The sequence below is a fragment of the Mandrillus leucophaeus genome, unplaced genomic scaffold, assembly GCF_000951045.1.
Source record: "Mandrillus leucophaeus isolate KB7577 unplaced genomic scaffold, Mleu.le_1.0 Scaffold855, whole genome shotgun sequence".
Taxonomy (NCBI): domain Eukaryota; kingdom Metazoa; phylum Chordata; class Mammalia; order Primates; family Cercopithecidae; genus Mandrillus; species Mandrillus leucophaeus.
The window spans coordinates 655,383-668,970 of record NW_012109308.1 but is presented as its reverse complement, the minus strand read 5'-3'; the positions used below and the strand labels follow the sequence as shown (position 1 = coordinate 668,970).

At 46.3% G+C, this 13,588-nt stretch overlaps 1 protein-coding gene across 1 annotated transcript in view; it reads right to left on the bottom strand.

The window, feature by feature from the left end:
- The window catches only part of LCP2 (lymphocyte cytosolic protein 2 (SH2 domain containing leukocyte protein of 76kDa)), a 57,851-nt gene that overhangs the window by 14,117 nt on the left and 30,146 nt on the right, over positions 1–13,588 (bottom strand). Inside the window, exons 6-13 of the mRNA XM_011968666.1 lie at positions 12,887–12,924; positions 9,040–9,238; positions 6,391–6,488; positions 5,010–5,076; positions 4,809–4,892; positions 984–1,009; positions 859–878; positions 652–759 (exon numbers count right to left, since the gene is read on the bottom strand). Of these exons, the coding sequence (XP_011824056.1) occupies positions 652–759; positions 859–878; positions 984–1,009; positions 4,809–4,892; positions 5,010–5,076; positions 6,391–6,488; positions 9,040–9,238; positions 12,887–12,924 (640 nt within the window). The remainder of the gene's footprint in view (positions 1–651; positions 760–858; positions 879–983; positions 1,010–4,808; positions 4,893–5,009; positions 5,077–6,390; positions 6,489–9,039; positions 9,239–12,886; positions 12,925–13,588) is intronic.

Genomic DNA, 13,588 nt, shown 5'->3' with positions numbered 1-13,588 from the left:
AATTTAATCCTCACAACAGTCAAGCAAGGGCGATAGTTATGATCCCTGATTCACAAATGAGATGGAAGCCTTGGTTGTATCCTTTGCAAGCAGCAAGGTTGGCCTTAACCCCAGGTACATGTGTGCCATTTGGTAAATAGGCTGAAAACTACTTCATAGCAAAGTTAAAAATACTAAGGCAGAGCTCAGTATTCTGCAATTATAAAATGTGGTTGAGCAGTAAGGAAGACACTTGCAGTGACCTAAAAACCTCCCCCAGTCATTTCCTCTCTGCTACCTGCATTGAAAAATAAAATGGTGAGTACAGTTCCTAGGCACTGTGAAGGCTTTGCTATGACGAGGTAGGAAAACTCAATGAAATATTTGACTGGAATCTCTAAAAACAGCAGTCATCCCGCACCCTTGATTAGATGCCGCTCTACTCATTTCTCAGTAGAGTCCATTTCCTTCAAAGAGACCCTGATCCTTCATAGCCAACCTGTGAAGCCTGAACATCCCTCAAGCCACAGCAAAAAAAAGGCCCACCCCGTCCCAGAGCACCGTGGAGCCCAGGAGCACCAAGGAGCCTCGGTTCCCACTGCAGAGTCAGCACAGGACAGCCTGTCTGTCGGCCACTCTGAATGACAAGCTCAAGCAACACCAGACAGATACTTTGGCACAGGTGGCTTCTTCCCCGGTAGGGGGCTGCTTCTTTCATGTCTTTCCGTGGTCGGTGGTAAAGGAGGCTTTTGAACCTTGGGTAAATGCTCCCCGAGAGGCCTGTGGAGTTCAGGAAAAGGATGTGTGAGAAACAAACTTTGCCAAGGCAGAGTTCTACAGAGTGTCCCGTGTACCCTCATGTAGATGCAACGGTCTTACCTTCCCGCTGGAATTGAGGGCTGCAAGACAGGAGGGAAGATGTGTGAGTGTCCAAGCACTTTTCAAATAATAAAGACAAGATGCGAAAAAAACAAGCAAAACCAAAAATCAAGGTCACAGCTTACCTTGTCAGAAAACGGTGGTTTCTTTCCTGTAAATAAAAATGACAGACAGCAGATGGGTCATGAATTCAGAACTTCATAAGCATGAGGTTTAAAAACAGTTTGATGAAACTATGTCTGAACCCTTTTGGAGGTTGACAAGGATTAAGCATCAAAGCATTTTGCGGGTTGATGGGGTTTAAGTAGAAACTTTAGACTAGGAAGGGTCCCTTACAGAGCACCAAAGTTTATAAGCTCAGAGAAATTAAATGGCTTGACCATTTACATTTAAGGTCACACAGCTTTGTGTACATACCAGTAGTATTGCGGATTCTGTGCTTTAAAAAAAAAAATCAACATTTTCTTTTATATAACTGATGATCAAAAGGATTCATGTTTTCTTTGGGATTTTATGCCTCTTTAGTTGGTCAAAGTATTTCTTCTGCAGCCTAAGTTTTATTTTCATATCTGAAATAAACCCACTTGCCATGGAGAGGTTAATTTTTATCCAGTTCTGTAAAACACTTGAAATTAAATGAAACACTCCACTTAGTTTGTAAAAAACTTTTAACTTGGGGAGAGCATTTCAGGAGATTCTCCTGGTATGCTGCAAATCTTTTCTGTCTGCTTGGTTTTTGTTGGTATTTGTTTGTTTTGCTTTTCTTCTAGCACAGTTCATATTCAGGCTCCCTGAAGAAATGCCAGGTGTACTTGATAATTCTGCATCACAAAGTTATTCAAAGCAATTTAATTTGTATTCTATCTGAAGTCCCCTAGAATAAATATGTCCTTTGTCTTCAATGTGATAAAAGTATTACTAACAGAATTCAACCAGGTCTAGAAGCAAATCCTATATGACCATGAGCAAGTTATTTAAGGTTTTTCAGTCCCAACGCTATCATCTCTAAAATGAAGATTATAGATTAAAACTCTATAGGTTTGCCATAAGAATTGGGTGACAATTTGTATGCAGGATCAGGCACTTGATTGTGAAAGCTGATCATACAAACTGGGAATTTTATCACATCCAAGGAAAACAGTCGAGAAGCCAGAGGAAAAAGCACTCAGGACACATATCATTGCTCCAGAAATGTGATTCTGTGCGAGGCTGGCTGCTGAAACTGCCTGCTGTAACCTGAAACCACTTTTATCTGGTAGTTGCTGAAATAATCTGCTGCCACTTGAAGATTAATTTGCCCTCTGCCATTGCTCACCAATCAAAACTTGCCAGCCCCCCAGAACCATGAACTTTCTCTCTTTTTTTCTTTTTATTTAGACAGAGTCTCCCTCTGTCGCCCAGGCTGGAGTGCAGTGGCGCGATCTCGGCTCACTGCAAGCTCCGCCTTCCGGGTTCCCGCCATTCTCCTGCCTCAGCCTCCCGAGTAGCTGGGACTACAGGCGCCTGCCACCTCGCCCGGCTATTTTTTTGTATATTTTAGTAGAGACGGGGTTTCACCATGTGAGCCAGGACGGTCTCAATCTCCTGACCTCGTGATCCTCCCGCCTAGGCCTCCCAAAGTGCTGGGATTACAGGCATGAGCCACCGCGCCTGGCTATAACCAATGAACTTTGTCAATGAGCGATATGTAACACTTCTCTTTTCAATAAAACCTCCAATCTTCTTTATGTTCTTCAGACATACTGAAGACCCTGAAGACCAATTGCCCCAAATTGCAATTCTTTCTTCCTAAATAAAACAAATTTAGAGATTTGCCTCTACGTTTTTATTTTGACTTTGATATGGTCATATGGGCTGACGATTGTTAGTGAACTCGCCTTTCTTTCCCTTCCTTCCACACCCAGGCACAGCTAATGCCCTATGGCGAATGGTGTGGAGTTGTATTTTCACAACATGATTTATTCTTTAAGGACCAAGTATATGCCAGGCCCATGATAAGAATATTGCCTCACTGTGAAGAGCTTACTGGCACTGAGTGTGGTGGCTCATGCCTGTTGAGAGGCCAAGACAGGAGAATCACTTGAGGCCAGGAGTTCAAGATCAACCTGGTGAATACAGGGAAACCCCAGTCTCTACAGAATATTTAAAAATTAGCCAGGCATGGTGGCATGCACCTGTAATCCCAGCCCTCTGGGAGGCTGGAGAAGAAGGATTGGGAGGCTGGAGAAGAAGGATTGCTTGACCCCAGGAGTTTGGGGCTGTAATGAGCTATGATGGTGCCATTGCACTCCAGCCTGGGTGACAGAGTGAGACCCTGACTCAAAAAAAAAAAAAAAAAAAGGAACTTGCTGGTAGTGGGGAGAGTTTTGATGGTATAAAAGCTGTTTATGAAACTTTGCTTTGGGGTGGAACCTCTAATAAGTATGTTAAAATTTGCCAATTTTTGCATATTCTCTGAGTACGTTAAAAGTCTCATGTGGAGTGTAAACATTTTAAGAAGTCAGTAATCCTTCCAAAACATCACAGAAAAGGGCCTAATTCAAGGGTAAAACAGAAATTGTCAGAAAAGTGTGTCTTTTAAAAATGTTTTTAAATATAGAAAAAAAGAATCTTTTAAAATAATAACTTTTGTGTCAGGAGGGGATTGTGAAGGATTTGATGTCAGTGTTCCACTTTTCTGATGTCTTGGCTCATGGCAGTGAGCAGGGTTGGAATCTAAAGTCAAATCTGTCTTCATTTCCATGTAATTACACAGCTCTCTATAGCAGACGATTCCAAGCCAAAACAGCCAGCACAGCTTTGCATGACTCAGCAGAGCTGTGATGTACTTCGGGGAAAGAGCAGTGAGCAGCAGCTTCAAATCCAAGAACTGAAAGTCATTTTGCTGACAGACAAAAAGGGATTGAGGCCACAGAAAGCTAAATGCCTGGCTCAGAGCACAGCCAAGAAAGGGGTGGGGGGCAGCTGGGATTCTGAGCTCCTTTCCGTTCAGTTGCAGTGTTCCTTCCTCAGACTCATGTAGTTCACAGCAAGTTAAAACCCAGGGTCCTCAACTGCAGCGTGATATGGTGGAAAAGAGCCCCCCCACTTAAAAGTCAGAAAGACGAGGGTTCAAATTTAGGCAAATTATTCAACTTCTTTGACCCTTAATTTTATCATCTGAGAAGTGAGGATAAAAAATGCATGTCCTTTGTTGAGTTGGTGTGAGGATTAGAGATACTGTAGGTGTATTCGCAGTATGTAGAGCACTTGCCCCATAGTAGTTGCTCAATAAATGGTAGCTAAGTTTTAGAATTGAATTGAAAATAGCTCCCCATGAAGGTAACTGCAATCCAAGAATATTCCATGTAAATTGTGAAGAAAAAGGACTGTGGTATACCCAAGTTTGGTCAATTGTGTATCTAAAACCAAAACATACCTGACATTTGAATAGCACCTTAGGGATTTTATAAAGCATTTTCTATGTACAGAACATCCACCTTACAGATTAGGAGATTGAGCCCTGAAAAACTAACATCCCAGTGGTCTGTGAGCTACTAAGTAGCAGGCAAGGCAGCAGACACCAGCTCCCCCAACCCCCTTGTCTCAATTCAGATCCTCTCTCTGTACCCCAAAGCCTCTTGGCTGAAGGACAATGGGATTTCTGTACACAGATCACACACATCACATAGAGAAGCAGCACCACCCCCAGGAGCAGAGAGCAGGAGCTTTCTAATGAGGCAAATCTGGGTTTAGGTCTCTACTCCCATCACTTGGTAGCTGTGTGATCTTGGGAAGGTACCTCTTTGTGTTTCAGTTTCCTCATCTGTAAAATGAGGATGATTCTACTAGTCTCCATTTCCTAGTATTGTGGCCATAGTTACATGAGATGGTGCATGTGAAACGCATGCAGGAAGCACTTTATAACAGCTTATCATTATTACTATGCATTAAATGTGAATCATACCCACCTAGTGTGAAGGGTTCTCTGTCAAACGGAGCTAATGAACGATCTAAGGGAGGTTTGGTGCTTCTGTCTATTGAAGGAGCAGGGACTGGAAGGGGAAAAGGCTGACATCAATGAAAAGAAGAAAGCAGTCGGCTGGGGATGGGGTGGGGCTACGGGAGTGCCTGGTGGGAACAGGGCAAGAGAGAGCAGCCCTTGTACTCACGCTTTGCCGTTTTGTGGTTTCTGCTTCTGCTGGGTTCTTCGTGGTTGGTCTGGGGTGGTGGTAGTGGCTGCATAAAGATCCAAACGTTAGGAAGCATTTCCAATACATCAGCAAGACCTGGCACTCCCAAAACCTGTCTGGATCTGCTCACTTTTCCTTATCTTCATGTTCTGCCTAAAAACATCCATGACCATTTCTTCCCTGAACTACTGCAGTAGCCTCCTATCTGAGCTCCCTGTTCTAGACTCTGCCACGCAAGCTCTTTTCTGCAGGCAGCGGAGTGAGCATGTCACTTTCCTGATAAGACTTCCAGTGGCTCCTACCACATTAGAAACAAAATTAAAACTCGTTAATGTCCTGCAAGGCCCTGCCTGAGCTGGCCCACGTCTGCTCTCTCAACTCTTTCCTGTGATCCCTTCTCAGTACCCATGGGGTCTCCACCTTAGAATCTTCTTGCAGTTCTTGGAAAATCTCAAGGTCATGCCCTCTTTGGCATCCCTACACTTGTTTCCCTCTGCCTAGAATGTTCTTCTCCCAGCTCTTCCTACAACTGGCTCATTCTGTCCCAGCTCCTTGTCACCTCCCCCCTCCACACCATCATGTTACCTGGTCTTCTGTCCCCCCAACCACACATAACTACTCAAATGATCTCTTTCAGACATCTGTCTACCGTCTGATGACCTGTCTCCCCCTAGCCCTAGTTGAGCTTTAAGAAAGCAGAGACCTCATTTATCTTGTTTCCACTTTATCCCCAATGCCTAGAACTCTGCTTGGCACATAGTAGCTGCTCAGTCAATATTTGCTGATTAAATAAGTGAATCCTGAATCTCAGAAGAAGGTCTTCAAATATCAAAGGTAATATGCACTTGTGGATAAACTTGTGAAGAGAACACATTCGTAACTATCAATTCCTTAGTCTGAGCATCTCAGGGTCACTCTGGAAACTTATCAGATTCACCAGAGCTAGGCTGTATGCTTGAAGAAAGAGAAAACGGGGTTTGCTACCTCTGTCTCCTCCGGTCGGAAGGCACCTGTCCCTGGAATTTCAGGTGTCGGCCAGAAGGTGGCGCAAGTCTTTTTGCAGGCGAGAGGCCCACGCAACACCAGTAGGTGCCACGGGCTTAATTCAGTTCTCTTTGGGTTTATTTTACAGTTTTCACTTCTCTCAAATAGTGGGAAGTAAACAAAAACCACCAGTATTTGACCCCAGAAAAGAAACACTTGTGAGTGCTTGGGTATGCATTTCCCCAGCCGAGGGAAAACATTATAATCTTTTCTTACAAAATGAGAATGAGATAAAGATGTTTATAGTTTTATTTTTCTCTCTGGCGAAGGAAATAACTGCAGTGGACACCAAGCAAAAGAACGGGAGGAGGCCTACCGAGTGGTTCCGGCCGGCGGGCGGGGGCGGGAGGGCTGCCATCGGTCTCTGGGGGGGCACAGGAGGCTGCTGGGGGGTTTTCCCAGAGGGGGGCCGGTCTGTGGAAACACAAGGTTATTAAAGTGAAATGGGAGTGTGAGCCAAGCTCAGGGGTCTCCAGGAACAGATATGCAGCTCGGGACCCCCAGGCCCACACCAGTGTCAGCAGGAGCCCCAGCCACGGGGAGACCCAGCCTGGATCTCACCCACCCTTCCCTGCCCATTTTTTCTGTCCTAGTTTGTGTCACTCTCCTTATACGCAGGCTCGGCTCTCTTTGCACTTCACAGGAATAGGTATTTATCCGAGATTTTGCCAATCAAGAAAGGCCTCTTTGCAATTAGCTCAGCCAAAACTGGAAGGGAGGATTTTCAGACAATTTTGTAAAGAAGTATACATACACATGCCTCTGTATGCAGACACACAAATATACACATGTGCACACATGCACGCACACACATGTATATGCACACACCTGCACACACAGAGACACGCGTGCACAAGAGACACACACGCATGCCAAAAATCTCACAGGCACACCCAGTTGCCTGTGCAGGGTGAAGTCAGCTCTCACTGCCATAGGGATCCTGTTCTGTCTGCCCTTCCTTCCCCTCTCCAATGTCCTGGGCTCTCTCCTCCCTGACACTTCCTCCTTTTGCTCATCTCTTCCCATAAAGGGAGGAGCTGGTCACCAACTTCTCTTACCAGACCACAGACTCTTAAGTGGAAGCTAGATTTGCCTTGAACAGAAACTCACATTATCTGGGTAGAAACTCACATTATCCAGATCTCCAGGGAAGTGTCCCTAGGCGGGGTTGACAGGCCGGCAATTTCCTACCCCTTTGACAGGGAAAGCCCAGGACAAGACCATCAAGCAAGAGGGGTGAGTGGGTAGGGCCTCCTAATGCTTTGTGCCCTGGGTGCCTCTCTTGCCTGACTCTAGTCCCAGCCTTGGAGAGGTGCGGTTCTTCCACAGGGAAGCGGGTAGGAGCAAGCTCAGCCTGACCTAATCCCACCCCACTCCACCCGCACTGGCCATCTCTCAGCTTCTCTAATAGGCTGTGCTCCTTTGAGCCTCAGGGCCTTTGCATGGCCATTTCTGCTGCTTCAAATGTTCTTCTTTACCACATCCACTTCCACTTGGCCAACTTGTATTCATCCTTTAATCTTGGTTTAATATCACAGCTTAAAGATTACACCCTCAGGCAAACGCTCCAGCCTCATCTCCTGCACTTGTCTTCCTGTCTCTGTGTCACAGTTTCACTAAGTAACCTCATGGCTCATCTGTTGGAGGCTGCCTCACCCGCCGGACTGTCAGTCCCTTGACGAGGGCTGTCGTATTCACTCTGTATCTTAATGACTGGCACACACAAGGCACTCAACAACTGACTTATCCATTGCTTCTCCAGACCTCCACTTCCCTATATAAGAAATAGACTTGATCATGGTTATCCTTATTACACAGATGTTTAAAAACCACCATGAGACATTGAGACAGCATTTTGTGAAAGGGCTTTAACATGGAAATGGGTTATACCACATAAAGGATTAAATGGTATTCGTTTTCTGTGGTACCGATCTTCCATTTTCAGCTTACTCCCTGAAAGTATATTATGCACGTATATATTTGTTTATTTTCTGTCAACACCACTACTAGAATGTAAGCCCGAGGAGGCAGGGGCTGTGTCTTCTTTCCTGATCATTTCTAAGCACTGAGAATGGGACCTGGGCTCCCAGCAGATCAACGATGTTTGTTGAATGAACACACGGAGAGAGAAGTAGGCCAAAAGGACAGATAGACAAGAAAAATCATAAATACTGTCTATTTTTTTAAAAGTTACAGTCAAACCCTACTCAATATCTTCATGTTTATTCTAGCATAATAATGCCATGTAACTGTAATTTGGTCAAAAGACGGGGAGCAGCCAGGAGCGATGGCTCACGCCTGTAATCCCAGCACTTTGGGAGGCCGAGACAGGCGGATCATGAGGTCAGGAGATCGAGACCATCCTGGCTAAAACGGTGAAACCCCGTCTCTACTTAAAAATACAAAAAACTAGCCGGGCGAGGTGGTGGGTGCCTGTAGTCCCAGCTACTCAGGAGGCTGAGGCAGGAGAATGGCGTAAACCCGGGAGGCAGAGCTTGCAGTGAGCTGAAATCCGGCCACTGAGCTCAAGCCACGGCACTAGAGCCAGGCTCCGTCTCAGAAAAAAAAAAAAAAAAAAAAAAAAAAAAAGACGGGGAGGAACAGGAAAGTACTCTTGGAGTACCTGAGTAAACTGCATAATGAGTTGAAACTGCCAAACAGCCTTAGGTGGTAGTTCAATGCTGATGGCAGCCACCGCAGGCAAGAATTGGTTGCAGTATTAGTAGTCCTTACGGCAAACCTATGTGGTCTGTACATTTATTACCCTATTTCACAGATGAGGAAATTAAAGCCCAGAGAGGCAGAGTTACTCGAACAAAGCCACATAGCTGTTGAGAAGCCGAGCAGGTATCGACACCCAGAGCTTTCTGCTACACGGGCAAGCTGGGGCATCGGTCTTCTGTGCAGCAGTGGGGAGCTTGGCTTTGGGCTGCTGGGGCCGGAAAATCCAGAAATGGGCCCTTACCGATGTACATGGAGTTGGAGTTGGGAAACGGCTTGGCAGGCAGGATGGAGTTCTGCAGAGCCTCCTCGTCATTGGAGGGTGGCGGCTCATAGTCGGCGTCGTCTTCCACGGGTGCCTCTTCCTCCTCATTGGGGGACTCATAGTCTCCGTCATCCTCCCCATCCTGGTCATCATTGGGACTTTCATAGTCGTCTTCTTCCTGCCAACGCAGTGATAGGGACAGCGCAGTTTGTAGAGGCTATGCGGCCCTCGATGTGCCTGTGCCCACTCTCTCCCTGCCAAGCCTCATCACAGTATAACCCGGGGCCAGGCAGCCTGAAGACGGTTACTCCCATTTTACGGATGAGGAATCTGAGGTCAGGGAGCACCGTATCACAGGGGCAGCCAGTCATGGACTTGAGACCTGGTGAAGGTCTTCAGACAATCATTTTACACAACACCTTTTTGCACCACAGAGAAAAAGAGAAGAAAGGAGAAGGATGCTGGAATAGAGGGTACTGGAATAGACTCTGTCTTGAGTTAACACATTTTTTGCTCCAGGCATCACCAAGAGAAAGACTAAAGGCCTGGGGCATTTGTGATGATATTAGTTAATTGCCACTTCTGTTCAAGTGTGCCTGTGCTCAAAAAATGTCCTCTCATCATAACCTAGCGCGGCATTGAAGGCCTAGCTAATGGGGAAAACAGATAAACAAAGCCTGTTAAGTGGAAGGCAGATTAGGTTGTGTCTAGGAGGGGATGGTCAGAGGCTGTGCTATTCTTTTTGCTGAGAGTTGAGTGTATCAACACATCCATTATTCATGAAATCTGACACTGAGTGTGAAGCTGCTCTCTTGGAAAGAATCTCTAAATTTTAGATTTTTTATTGTATTTAATTTTTGCTTCTTCCTGGGTCTCAGGGAAAGTAAGCCTGAGGTGCTGGGTGCTTTTGCCTTTGAAGCAGTCTATGAAGGCGAACGAGCATTGACTTCCCAAGCAGAGGCAGCAGCATCAGCAACAGTGATGAGTGCTCATCACAGTCATGCCAAACTCTAGGGCGCGAGTCAATGAGCCCAGACCTCAACGCTCAAGGGCAGTGTGGGAAAAAGCAATGGGAAGTGGCCACTTTTTGAGGAAAGAGATGTTCCAATGTCTTAGAAATCCTGACAGCTTTGGGTGGTCTCAGGCAGACTGTCTTTAAGTTGTTCTGTTGAAAGATTCCTGTGTTTGTTTTTGACTTGAGGAATATTAAAAACATCAACAATAGAGTGGCAAAGTGAGCACTGGGTGCCTTCCCAACTCCAAAAAATGACTTTGTCCTGCCCTGTCAGTGTTGTTATTACTTAGGAGCAGGTGGGCAGAGCCCCGGAGGAATGCTGCTTCAGATCAAGAGCCTCAGCATGGAGGTCTGCAGGCACGTGGCCTCCCTCCAGCCGCTGCTGACCCCTCCCTCACCCTGTCTGCCCTAGGCCCGTCATTCCTGACTTTACACCAGCTCTTTACCCTATCAACCTTTCTCAAATGACAGAGTTTTCCTCTCTGCTTCTAGAACAATCATTTTCTCCCAATCATTTGGCTTCTAAATTTGTATGCATGGTGGTGTTGCTAATTATATTCTGCCATATGTGTGTTAAAGTAAATTAAAATGGAGACAAGGCCTGAAGAATCCCTGAGCAGACAAAACCAGTTGAGTCTCATCAGTGACCTAAACCTTACTTGATTTGCAAGCATAAGCAAAAGTTAACTTGGGTTATTTCTTGTCAATGTTTATATTAAAGAAAAACAGAACTTAAGCTCGACCAATCAGAAGTAGCCAGCAAACTTATAATTATATAACTAGGAGCTTTCCAGCAAGATAGACTGAATGAGATCGGTTATAACTGTAATCCATCAAATATTTTCTTTCTTTCTTTCTTTTTTTTTTTTTTTTTGAGATGGAGTCTCACTCTGTCGCCACGCTGGAGTAGTGCAGTGGTACAATCTCAGCTCACTGCAACCTCTGCCTCCCAGGTTCAAGTGATTCTCCTGTCTCAGCCTCCCGAGTAGCTGGGATTACAGGCACACACCACCATGCCCAGCTAATTTTTGCATTTTTAATAGAGACGGGATTTCACCATGTTGGCCAGGATGGTCTCCATCTCTTGACCTTGTGATCCGCCCACCTCGGCCTCCCAAAATGCTGGGATTACAAGTGTAAGCCACTGCACCCAGCCCAAATATTTTCTTTGTATTATATCCACATTCACTTTATAAACCCTTATCCCTCATCCTTCTTCAGCAAAGCCTCCTTCTGGTTTGGTGCTGCCTGATTCATGAATCACTGTTTGCTCAAATAAACTCCTTTAAAAAAAATTGCATTATGCCTCAGTTTATCTTTTTAAAATGGGGTATCCATACTGTGAAATGCTCAGGATTGGGTCCTTTATCTCCACTCCTTTCCCTGTATGTGCTTGCAAAGAGCTGGGCACATGATGGAGCTGCCAAGCTCTATAGCCACTGGTGAATGGAAGCCCTCAGTTTACAGAGAGGATTGGAGACTAGCCTCAGGCACAGCACAAGAGAGGCTGCACGGCAGGGATTCCGCCTCTGTGAGTAAACAGAAGCTTTTCAGCGGAAACTCGGGGCTGTTTTCCCTTTGTACCAAAGAAATCTGTGAGATTCCTTCATTTTCAGGTAGAAAGCATAAACTTAGCTAAAACTTTTTTCCCCCCAAATTAAATGCTTTCTTTTACCAGAATCCCAATAGGACAAGGGACATTTTGTTTCTGCTTTTTATTTTATTTATTTATTTTTTTTGAGACACAGTCTCGCTCTGTCGCCCAGGCTGGAGTACAGTGACGTGATCTCGGCTCACTGCAAGCTCCACCTCCCAGGTTCACACCATTCTCCTGCCTCAGCGTCCAGCTAATTTTTTTGTATTTTTAGTAGAGACAGGGTTTCACCGTGTTAGTCAGGATGGTCTGGATCTCCTGATCTTGTGATCCACCCACCTCGGCCTCCCAAAATGCTGGGATTACAGGCTTGAGCCACCACGCCCGGCCTGTTTTTGCTTTCTAAAGGCACTAGAGGCAGCCTCTTACGGGAAGGACCACATAACTGAGGGTCTGGTTACCTGGGTCCTAGGTCTGCCTCTAACTAGCTTTGTGTTCTACACAAGTCACATTCTGCTCTCCTGTGGGCTTAGTTGCCTCATCTGTAAAATGAACAGATTGGGTTACAGTCCACAATAGAGTTCTTAGCCTGAGACTGCTTCGTGGGTGGTGACTGTGTATATAGGTTCCTGGAGAGGGGCCGTACAATCCATCAGACTCTCAGAGTGGTCACTGTGACCTTGCAATGTAAAAACCAACTGGATCGCACCCTTTTGAGGTCTTTTCCGGGCTAACAGTGGGTTCTGAAGTTCTTCTCGCTCCGTGCCACCAATGGGGACTTAAGTCCATGAGAAAAGCTACTTGAGGGTAGATTTCTAGGACTGTCCATTTTTGGAGATGGGGGTTGTGAGTGGGGGGTGGTAGCAGTGGGTAAAATGCAGTCAGCAAAGTACAGCCTAGAGCCACGTGCAGCCCACCCTCTGTGTTTGTAAATGAAGGTTTATGGGCACAAAGTCAAGCCTATTTGTTTGCTCATTGTCTGTGGCTGCTTTTGTGCTCCCGTAGCAGAGTTGAGTAGCTGAGACAGAGGCTGCATGGCTCCCAAAGCCAAAACTATTTCCTGTCTGGCCCTATGCAGAGCACCTTTTCTGGGCCCTGGGTGGGTGTGCTGGCACCATGTTAGAGCCCCACTCCACTTGGCTCCATGCTGGGTCCATATCACAAAGCCGCCCTGGACACTGCTGTAAAGGTGCAAGAACAGCCCACACCATACTCACAAAGGACGACCAGCCCCCATTGTCCTCTTCGTGGCTTTCTGTGGAAGGAGATGACACCACCGTCAGCACTGAAGAAAGCCGCCGCTTGAAGGAAAGTCAAAGCTTCCCCATTTGATGCCTTCCCTCACCAATGCCCCTTCCCCGGCCTCCACCTACCTTCCACACCCCTGGGCGTTGAGCCACTTACTGTCAGCTCCAGAGACCCTGCCCAAGGTGCTCATTCTACCTGAGCATGAGCAATGGTTCTCAACCTTTCACATGTGTAACAGTGATTTAGGAAGTGCTTTAAGACCTGTAGTTACCTGGGGGCCTGTGCCTACTGCTTCTGACTCAGCAGGACAGGCCAGGCCCCAGGAATCTGCATTGCAACACTTGTGCGATTGAACAGTTGAAAAGCTGCTTTACTGTAATCCCAGCACTTCGGGAGGCTGAGGTGGCGGTCACGAGGTCAGGAGATCGAGACCATCCTGGCTAACATGGTGAAACCCCGTCTCTATTAAAAATACAAAAAATTAGCCGGGCGCGGTGGTGGGTGCCTGTAGTCCCGGCTACTCGGGAGTCTGAGGCAGGAGAATGGCATGAACCTGGGAGGTGGAGCTTGCAGTCAGGCGAGATCGCGCCACTGCACTCCAGCCTAGGCGACACTCCAGCCTGGGCGACGGAGCGAGACTCTGTCTCAAAAAAAAAAAAAAAAAAAAAAAA